The 10,050-nt window shown below is 43.4% G+C and overlaps 1 protein-coding gene across 3 annotated transcripts; it reads left to right on the top strand.

The window, feature by feature from the left end:
• Positions 1-5,343: 5,343 nt before the first annotated feature.
• Positions 5,344-9,687, top strand: Krbox1 (KRAB box domain containing 1). Of its 3 annotated transcripts, none has more exons than XM_005383507.2 (5): positions 5,344-5,453; positions 6,751-6,820; positions 7,898-8,024; positions 8,616-8,708; positions 9,434-9,687. In XM_005383507.2, exons 2-5 carry the CDS (start codon positions 6,794-6,796, stop codon positions 9,490-9,492), a joined length of 306 nt encoding a protein of 101 aa, XP_005383564.1. In that variant the 5' UTR covers positions 5,344-5,453; positions 6,751-6,793; the 3' UTR covers positions 9,493-9,687. The 3 variants fall into 3 exon arrangements, with proteins under 3 accessions (XP_005383564.1, XP_013368989.1, XP_013368990.1); XM_013513535.1 differs by lacking the exon at positions 5,344-5,453 and adding an exon at positions 5,984-6,067; XM_013513536.1 differs by lacking the exon at positions 5,344-5,453 and adding an exon at positions 6,038-6,102.
• The last annotated feature ends 363 nt before the right edge of the window (positions 9,688-10,050 follow it).

Here is a 10,050-nt window from a genome sequence, read left to right as displayed (position 1 = left end):
ATGCAAGTATCCCAATTTACCCAACAACAGACTCTTCAGAGAAACTTTACAGGCCAGGATAGAGCAAAACGAAATTTTCACAGTGCTGAAGAAAGAATGCTGTATCCAGCAAAGCTATTTTTAAGAAATGTAGGGCTGCAAACAAAAGCTGAGAGAATTTATCACCATTAGAGCTGTACTACAAGAAATGCTGAGTGGCATCCTTTGACCTGAAGGAGGTGTTAATTGGTAAGACAAAATCAGAAAGTATAAAACTAACTCGTAAGAACAACTATACAGACACATTCAGAACCCTTGAATGTTGTAAACATGATGCATAAACGAGATTTTATCTTGAAGGCTAAAACAAAGAAATGATAATTTAAAAGCTAAGCTAAATAAAGAAATGTACAATGGAATATCAAGAATCCAAAGTGTGGAGAGAATTGAAGGGCAACAGGTTTTTATTAGTATTTTTTTGTGTTTTCTTTCTTTCCCAATGTTTCTATCAATATTAAATTGCACATCATTTCAAAATACTGTTTTATAATAAAACTTTTTTTAAGTCTCATGGTAGCCACAAAACAAATCTCTGTAAGACACAAGTCAAAAATAGGAGCAATAAATCAGCACATTAGTAAATAATGTAACCTCAAAAGAAGACTATAAAAGACAGAAAAGAACTACAATAAAACTGGGAAACAAGTAACAAAATGGCAGTAGTAAAAATTTACCTACCAACAATTACCTTAAATGTACAGTTGTTTTATTTTATTTTATTTTTTTGGTATGGGAAATCGAAATCACCACCTCATGCTTACCAGGCAAATGCTGTGCTCCTGAGCTATATCCCTGGCTACCTTAAATGTAAATGGATCAAATTCTCAAATTAATACACAGAGTGATGGAAATGCTAAAAAAAAGTCCCAGTTATGCTGCTTCAGGAAAGTCACCTCACTTGTAAAAACACAGATAGACTTTATGTAGAGAGTTGGAATGTGGAGGGCTGGAATCAATATTTTTATTAGACAAAATAGACCTTAAATCAAAAGTGGTAGAAGATTAGGAGTCATTATAAAATGATAATACATTCAGTTAGTCAAGGTAAAATTACAACTATAAATGTAAATATACATATATTCCTGGCGCTTTGTGGGAGGTCCTAAAACTTAGGATTTAAATCATCAAGGGCGTGTTCTCAATGGATGTTAGGAGCTCCTGCCTATCCATTTCATCTGTCTGTCTTTGCTTCCTGGCTTCTGAAGTGAGCACCTGTTCCACCGTGCCCTCCTGCCATGATGCACTGACCCCAAGAAACAAGGCCACTCAGTCTTGGACTTGAGCCACTAGAATCAAGAGGCAAGACAAGCCTTGCCTCTGTGTAGGTTAATCGCCTCTGATATGTTATTATAGTGACAGAAAGCTACAAACACAGGCAGTGAGGTGACACACAGCCTGTTCTGACCATGCTTACCTCCTTTCTTTGTTGCTGTCCTTCATCATAGATCATCTAAATATTCACTTTTCCAGCCTGTCTTCCAATAGTTATGGTTCCAGCTGTTACTCATCTTCTCCTCTGTCAGTCTCCTCTGCTTTCATAGAAATTGCTACTTTCCAGTTGCTTCTATAGGTAGGTTTGGCCATATGATAAAATGATAGGCATAACTCTCTGACCATGCCTTAAATTTGTGCCCATACCATCATCAGACCTTGTTTGAAAACAGAGTCTAGTCCTAGGCCACGTCTCTCGAGGGGTCCTATTCTTTGGAGCTCCTTTCTTTGCCACCACTTGCCTGAGAGTGGCTGGGCCCAGCAGTGTTGTTAAAGGGAGAGCTCCAAGGATAGACTGTAACCTATGTAGGCCTTGGTCCAGGTCTCTTCTATGGGGCAGCTTGTGACCTCTCACCCAGCATGCGAATTACCCAAGAACCCCAAGGAGCTCCAAAATGCACCTCCCAGGTCTTCCCAGGACCCTGTGGCTGCACCTCAGTCCCAGGATGGTAGCTGGCATGGAAGGAGCCACCGGATAGCTGTCATCATGAGTGTGGGTAACTCCCTCATGTTAGGCACAGGGTGAATTCAGGACTCCAGGGCCCTAGGGGTCCCTGGCCGATGCTTGGGTCTGTGTCAGCCCTTGCTGACTCATGCTCCTTCTGGCACAGTGCCAGTGGTCTACACCACCCAAGGATAATGGTGGTGATAGAAAAGTCCTTGCTTTTCTGTACTCCTCTCTGCTGGTTTCCAGGATGGCCACTTTTCCCCTCCATGGTCGCTGGCACAACACTTCAGGAGGTCCTCTGAGGTGGACACACATCACCTCTGAGGGCTCTCAACTGCTTTTCTGATGAATGTCCGCTCCTACCTCTAATGGATGCAGTGCTGCCAGGGCATCCTGGGGCACCTTAGCTCCGCTCCGCAGGGTGTGGATCTGTCTCCAGCGAATCCGGAACTGCTCTTTTCACTCCGCCCACAGGCCCCTGCCTCCTCTCTGCTGGGGGCCACATGTCAATGGGAGGTTGAGCAACACTGAAAGGTCTACATTCCAGGAGCCCAGGGGTTCCAGTCATTGAGAGAAGTCATTATACACATTGTGATGCACTGCCTATGTGATAGGATTTCACATGGTTAATTTAACACAATTAGGAAACAAGGTCACTCTTCATACTTTTTTGCATATTTTGGGTAAGACTTGTATTTTTAGTCATTGTAAGAAACTTTGACAAAGTCATCAGAAGCCAGAATGTATACGCAGCATGATGACACAATGTCACGAGTAATGATGTAGCCAGAATTAAACCCGAAAAGTACAATGGATATTGTGAGAGGGAAAGAAACTGCTCAAAAGAAAAGAACAACTGGGGTGAGGGAAAAGAGGAAAGGCAGAAGGAAGGGAAAAAAAAAAAATATATATATATATATATACACACACACACAAGATAGCTAAGATAATTAATTGTACCAGTAATTTCTGTAGGTTTATTGAAAGGAACAGTTAATGCTTAATTTTTTTTCTTAAAAATTTTTTGACCAATTTTGTATGCTTATGTTTGGTAATCTGAACAATTACTTTGAAGACAACAATATGCAATATAACAATCATTGTTGATTTCCTGTTATCTTGTTTTGAAATTCTGTATTGTTTTTAATGTTTTTAAAATTTTTATTCTCTTTAAAATAAAGAAGATTTTAAAAAAGAAACTAAAGAAATGTAACGAAGCAAGCAAAGAGACAAGAAAATCTGTAGTTTTTCAATACAACGGTGAATTTGAGTTCAAGGCTGATCAAGGCAGGAAGAGATGGACCACAAGAGGGCAGTGTTGTACTAGTTTTATTGGGCAGTACCAGCACAGGATTGTATAAAAGGGGAGTCATTCATGATGGTCCTTGCCTGTAATCCCAGCACTCTGGGAGGATGAGGCAGGAGGATCACAAGTTTGAACTTAGTCTGGGCAACTTAGTGACTCAGCAAGAGCCTGCCTCAAAATAAAAAATAAAAACAGCTGGGGATGTTGCTTAGTGAGAAGATAACTCCTGGGAGGTAGGGGAATTACAGAGGACATTTACATGTCAAGGTACAGTTTGCTCAACAGCAAGGTAGAAGTTTTTGGGTCACAGTTTACAGCCACAGGGATTGTCTTTTTTATAACCAGGAATGGCCGGTGCAGTTACACGGTTATGTAAAGCAGACAGGCTCTAAATGGCTTAACACGTACTTGTTTGAGTTATATTTAAAACAGCTGGATATGTGAGAATTTGCCAAATATGTAAAAAAAGTATTTAAATGTGTGTACCTTAAAGCTTGATAATAAATTTCATGTTTATAAATTATTACAGAATTACAATGGAAACTCCAAATTCTGTCATACACAAATTGGGTCAATTTAACATTAGGGATAGTAATGTTTTGCTGAAACTAATCTGTTCTAAAATCAATATTATACTACCCACTGTGCGTATATTCTTTTGATTCGGCCTCAGCATACCTACCCAACCCTGTGTTTTGTGGTGAGCAGGGAGTGAGACCCTAATCCCTGCTCTTTCATATTCAGAGATCTTTTAGGGGTGATCAGTGGAGTTCCCATAGGATCCAACCACCAAAGACTGGAGATAAAATCACCATGAGTGGGGTGATGGGTCGCACAGGGCCAAAGTGTGCTGGGGAAGGTCTGGCCATGGTGGCACGTGGCTGAGGCACGGGTGCCCTGTGGACTGGGCATCATGGCAGGGTGCTGGGTTTCTAAGGAGCAGCACGTGAATGTGAGGGAGGGACTTGAGCCCTGTGGGACATCACAGTGGCCGCAGGAATGAGATGGGTGAGGATGTATGGGCTGCTGTGGGCAGGATACTCTGAGTTGGGGTAGGAAGGACTTGTGGAGGCTCCTTCCTCCTTGGTCCTCCTGCAGTACAGAGGCAGCGCCTTTGACCCCAAGGGTCCTCTGGGTGTACAGGAAGATCTCCAAGCAAGTCCCTGACCCTCCTTCATCCAGCAAGCCTTTCCAAGGCTCCTCTATCCTGAGCAAGCCAGGCCTCAAAACAATGCTGGGAAACGTGAACCCCTTCTTTTTTTTTTTTTTTTTTTTTTTTTTTTTTTGGTTTTTCTCTTGGTTTTTCTCCGGTACCGGGAACCGAACTCACGACCTTTGTCTTTTTGAGACAGGGTCTCACTATGCAATTCAGGCTGGCCTTGAACTCACTTTGCAGCCCAGGCTGGTCTCGAACTCACTTTGCAGCCCAGGCTGGTCTCGAACTTGCAGAGACCCTCCTGCCTCAGCCTCCTGAGTGGTGGGATTACAGGTATGAGCCACCACGCCCTGCAATGAAACCTTTTCTAATAAAGTCAGCCCTGTTCAGATGTGTCAGGTGTCAGATTCCTTATCTATGCTTGTGTGTGTGTGTGTGTGTGTGTGTGTGCTGTGCGTGTACATGCACACGTGTGGACTGAACCCAGGGCTTTAGCACTAAAGCTACATTCCCAGCCTGTTCCCTCTTTCCTAAAATTTTGAGACAGGGTCTTGTTAAATCGCTATTTGCCTAGGCTGGGCCTGAATTTGGGATCCTCTTCTCTCAACCTCCCAGAGCTCGTATGACACATGTGAGCCACCATGCCCGGCTCTCTACGTTTTGAAGGCAGGAACTCACAAGCCCGAGCAAGAACAGCTGAGCAGGATCTCGGGGTTGTTTAGCCAAGAAATAGGATAGGCCAGCCAAGCGAGAACAACCCTAAGTGCTCCTGGTAGCCTCTTCTCCGTCTTCCCTCCTCCTGGCTTGGCGGTCCGAACAACCACAATGATACGGTCCTCCAAGATTCCTAGAGTGCATTCGAGGGCGGGAGCAGCATGGGGGTGGGGTGAGTGTGATGACGTACTTCCGGGGCGGCCATTTTCTTTCATCGCTCGAGGACCTCGTGCGTGAGGAGTGTCGCTTGGCGTCTCCGCCGTTTTTGCCGAAAGTTCTGCAGGCCACCCGGGGCTGCCGTGAGTGGGCTTGAGGCCTGGACAGGGTCCCAGGGGAGGGTAGCTCACGGCCACATCGAGCTCTGCTGGGCGGGGGAGGGGACGGGCGGTCCCGGGAGCCGTGGGTCGACTGGGGGGTGGGCGGCCTCGATGTCCTCAGAAGGCCTTGTTTGCCCAGGCCCTGGGCCACCGTGCCCTCGGCCTGCCCGGGCGCTTTCTTTCGCCTGCGGCCCGGGAGGTTGGGCTGCGGTGTCCGCGCACCGGGCGTGGCGGCCGCGGGGCTGCGCGCGTGCTTCCTTCTAAGATGGCGGGCGCCCTGGCTTCTTCAGACCCGGGAACGCCCAGTCCCTGCTGTCGGCATTGGCGTTTAAAGATGTTACAGCTTTTATTGGCCCACGTTTGTGGTTCATAATGTGTGCATTTATCGTGGGGGTTGACATGGGTACATATTTTAATTATTTGTTTGAATATTGGGCCCAAAGCCGCGTAGTGAGTCACGCCCGTCGAGCACTGTGTGTGTGCACCCGCGCGCATGCGCGCGCTTGCAACGTGCAACGTCTACCGGTTAACGTAGTTCAGTGCGTGCGCTGTTATGCGTGACAGGGTTCCTTGATGGAGCGCTCTTCACGCCCTCCGTCAGGCTCCTCTCCTTACATTTACTTGACTATTAGTCAGTTTGTAATCAGTTGGTTTAAACATGTGGTCTCTGCCAGTACTGGAGGGTGTTGGGTTGCAGTTTGCTTCCCATTTTGGCTTTTATTTGTGAATCAGCTTCTGCGTGCTTTTACCCACAGGAAAAAAAATTATTATTTTTTTTTTTTTAAACAGGGTCTCAGTATGTAGACCGGGTTGGCTTCCAACCTGCATTAATCCTCCTGCCTCAGCCTCCCAAGTGCTGGGATCACAGGCATGCAGCACCATGCCCAGTTTAAGTCCTTTGAATATGTCAGTCGTGTTAAGTATCTACTGAAAGAGAAACTTATTAGATATTGTGATACCATGGTGATTTTAGAAAATCATGGTGCACAATTATATTAGATAGATACTTATTTAATATAGATCACTGAATTTGGACAGAAATCCTGCATGAATTTAGCAGCAATATTTGTGTGGGTTTATATTGTATTTTCTTTGAAAGTCCTGTGTTGTCAGTCTACTTTCTCATTACTAATTCCTTGAATGATCTCTTGATTCTTTTCTGCAATAACTGATGAAAAAGTAATAGTTCAGGTAGCCTTCAAAACAGAGTGGGTCAGAAGTATTTAGGAGTTGTGGTCAGTAGAGTTACTATCACTAATGTTTCTTTCTTTAACTTCAGCTCCTGAGACTTTTGCTTTTCCACAAGGAGGAAAAGAGGTCGCATGATGACCACTGTGTCCAAACCCGAGGTGAGCTAGGTTTCATTGTACATACATGTATATATACATGTTTGTGTGTGTTCATAAATACCTTTGTTTGTGTACTTTGTACATATGCATCTACGTAAATGTGGAAAACATTTCATATGCAAATTTCTTCCTGAGGTTTAACGTACATTCGACACAAGTCTTAACTGTGTAGCTTACTTTTTAGAAATATGTAAGTCTATACATTTCATAAATCTATAAGTCTGTATTACCATCATTACCATTATGTCAAGACCTAGAACATTATTAACACCTCAAGAATGCTGTTTTTCATGTCCTCTCCTGAGCATTCTGCTATCCCAAAGTTAATTACTATTCTGATCTTTATCATTGTAGATTTTTGTTCTGGAAGTTTTTAAATGGACTCCTTCAATATGTACTTTTGTATTTTTTTTTTTTCATTTAACATTATGTCTGTGAACCTTGCACTCATGGTGTTGCATATACTGGTGTTTATTTTTTCTTTACCACTAATTTTTCATTATCTGATTATACCACATTATCTCTCTATTCTATTGTAAATAAGCTTTAGTTTTTTTTTTTTGTCTTTTTGAGACAGGGTCTCGCTATGCAGTTCAGGCTGGCTTTGAACTCACTGTAGCCCAGGCTGGTCTCAAACTTGCAACGATCCTCCTGCCTCAGTCTCCTGAGTACTGGGATTACAGGCATGTGCCACCATGCCTGGCCTAGGCTTTAGTTGTTTTCTAGTACTGGCTTGAAAGCGGGATTGGAAAATGGCAGGAATATGAGTAACCCAGATAACTATACAAAGCCAGTGAGGCTTGGCACTAAGGTGTTGGCCATTTCTTTCCACATAGTGTGCTTCATGCTCAGATCCAAGCCCAGCTGCCACATAGCAGATTCAGTTCTCTGTATGTGGAGATCACATGGTGAGAAGCTGAGCTCTGACTTGCTGACTTACTTTCTGTATCCTTTTTCACCAACCTTGCGTATTTCACACAAAACTGCTGTCATTGTACATGTCGTTCACTGGGCTGTGAGTGACAGTTTTGATCATCACCATACCCTGAAGTTTGAGTGTAAAATTTATTGTTCCAGGACTCACAGGTTTTTGATGATGTGGAAGTGCCCTTCTCGGAGAAGGAATGGACCGGCTTGAAGCCTACCAAGAAGGCCCTGTATGCAGAAGTGATAGCAGATAATTATAGGACCGTGGCTTCCCTGGGTAAGAGCTCTCTGCTTTCTGTCTCTGCCTGAGCTCTCAGAAATGGAAGGGCCTTCTTTTGTTTATTAGATGGCCTCAAATGGCAGTGTCAGTGGTGGACAGGTATGGAAAGCTGTGGGGTCTGGTGACCTCCAAAAGTGTTCCTTTTTTTTTTAAATTGTAAGAACCTTCCTTCCCTTCCTTCCTTAGAAGTGGTTCTCTGGGTCCACCAGGGATTCAGATATATCTTGCTATCCTTACCCTAGTATTGAACTTCGGGATTGTCTTGAGAGCACCAGTCCTTTTGTCTCTCTTTGAGAGCTGCTCTTAGGAGCCATATATCAGTTTTTCACAATGAGAATTTAACATTCTCTAACACAGTAAGAAGTCTTGTTTCCCTTTAAGTAGGAATCTGCCTCCCATGGTGTTTCAGGTTCCTGTGGAGCATCTCTGAAGCTGCTTCTCAGTGTCCCTTCCTGAGATTGTAGGGTACCTCCTACACAGCCCACTTAGGAATTACTGTCCCCGCCTCTCCTGCTCCTCTCTGCAGTCTCAGGATGAAATGGACCCTGGGACTTTATTTACCATGTATTACTTTTTCTTCTCTTGAAGCTGCAGCATCCATGAACAGACAAGATCCGAACTTTGAGCTGGAGCAAGAGAGGGAAGCCCTAATCAGGAGAGGCTGGGAAGCAGGCCTTGCCGGTAAGTGAGGCAGAAGTGTATTCTCCAGATTGTCCTTTGCTTGTCTTTGCTGCATTAAAATAAAAAATATGCTGGGGATACAGCTCAGCGGCACAGCACCTGCCTGGCAAGTACAAGGTCCTGAGTTTGAGTTCCAGTACCAAAAAAAAAAAAAAAAAGAAGAAAGAAAGATACGTGTTCTCTGTGCCCAGCACCAAGGAGAGTACACGGTGACTCTTAATTGTACTGTTGCCGATTCGTTTGTTTCGTCCTTTAAGCTGCAAGGGATAGCACTCTGCCTTAGTGTTCTACACAGCGGAATGCTTTTGTCCTTGGGGATATGAAAAAAAGTTTTTCTAAATGCTGGTTATGTGTGATCACTTGTTTTCAGATTTTCTTGGTTTTACAGATTATTAAATGTGGTGCAGTATTATCTTGTTCATTAACCTGTAGAAGAATAACTTAATTTTTAAAAATTATTTTATGTTTTTTTTGTCCTTTTGAGACAGGGTCTCACTGTGTAGTTCAGGCTGGCCTTTAGCTCACTTTGTAGCCTAGGCTGGCCTCAAACTTGAAATGATCCTCCTGCCTCAGCCTCCCGAGTGCCGGGATTACAGGAGTGTACCACCATGCCCCGCTAAGAATAACTTAGTTTTGCATTTCATGACAATATGTCACAGTTTAAAAGCATTTTTATACTGAAATATTTCAAGGTATCTTACAGACACGATTTTTCTTTCCATTAGATTATATCTTAAAACTAAGAAGATACACTCGCCTAGTTTACAGATACTTCGTCCGATAGGATGTGAAGATTTCTGGAAATCCTCAGTGCTGAGCAGACAAGACAAAAGTTTAATTCTTGACCTTTTCCTCTTTTCCACGTAAGAAGTTAAGAACCACCTTAAACTATGGCAACTTTACATTTTCTTTTTTTCTGTAAATGCTCGGATTTCCACAGATTTGGTGTTCATTAAAGTTACTCTTTCTGTCATGCAAAGCTGGCTCCTGTGCCTTTTTATACACAGCTTCGTGGAGATATAATCACAAACCATACATTCCATTCACTTAATGTGTACAATTCAGTGGTATTCAGTATATATTCACAAGAGTTGTGCAAAAATCACCACAGTCTATGTTCAAATCCTTTCTGTCACCTCCAAAAGAAACCCTGTATCCAGTATCAGTCACTCTACCTGCCCCTGTGGGCCTCCTTCGTGGGTGTTGTCAAATATATTACATTTCTAGATGTCAGCAGTTATATACGTACTGTTTTATGTAGTGGCTTTTCAGGTATGTTACAGCCATTTTCCATGATTCCGTTAGTATTTAAAACGTGCCTGCTGACTTGATAGAGCCTTGT

Source organism: Chinchilla lanigera, unplaced genomic scaffold (assembly GCF_000276665.1).
Source record: "Chinchilla lanigera isolate Chin_1 unplaced genomic scaffold, ChiLan1.0 scaffold00019, whole genome shotgun sequence".
NCBI lineage: Eukaryota > Metazoa > Chordata > Mammalia > Rodentia > Chinchillidae > Chinchilla > Chinchilla lanigera.
This window is presented reverse-complemented; position numbering and strand designations above follow the sequence as displayed.

What these genes read in the sequence shown, in the direction of transcription:
- Krbox1 (XM_005383507.2), top strand. Translation starts at nt 6,794, where the DNA reads ATGATGACCACTGTGTCCAAACCCGAG. An exon ending in CCACTGTGTCCAAACCCGAG is followed by an intron (nt 6,821 to 7,897) that starts GTGAGCTAGGTT and finishes TTATTGTTCCAG; the next exon opens with GACTCACAGGTTTTTGATGA. An exon ending in CTGGGAAGCAGGCCTTGCCG is followed by an intron (nt 8,709 to 9,433) that starts GTAAGTGAGGCA and finishes TCTTTCCATTAG; the next exon opens with ATTATATCTTAAAACTAAGA.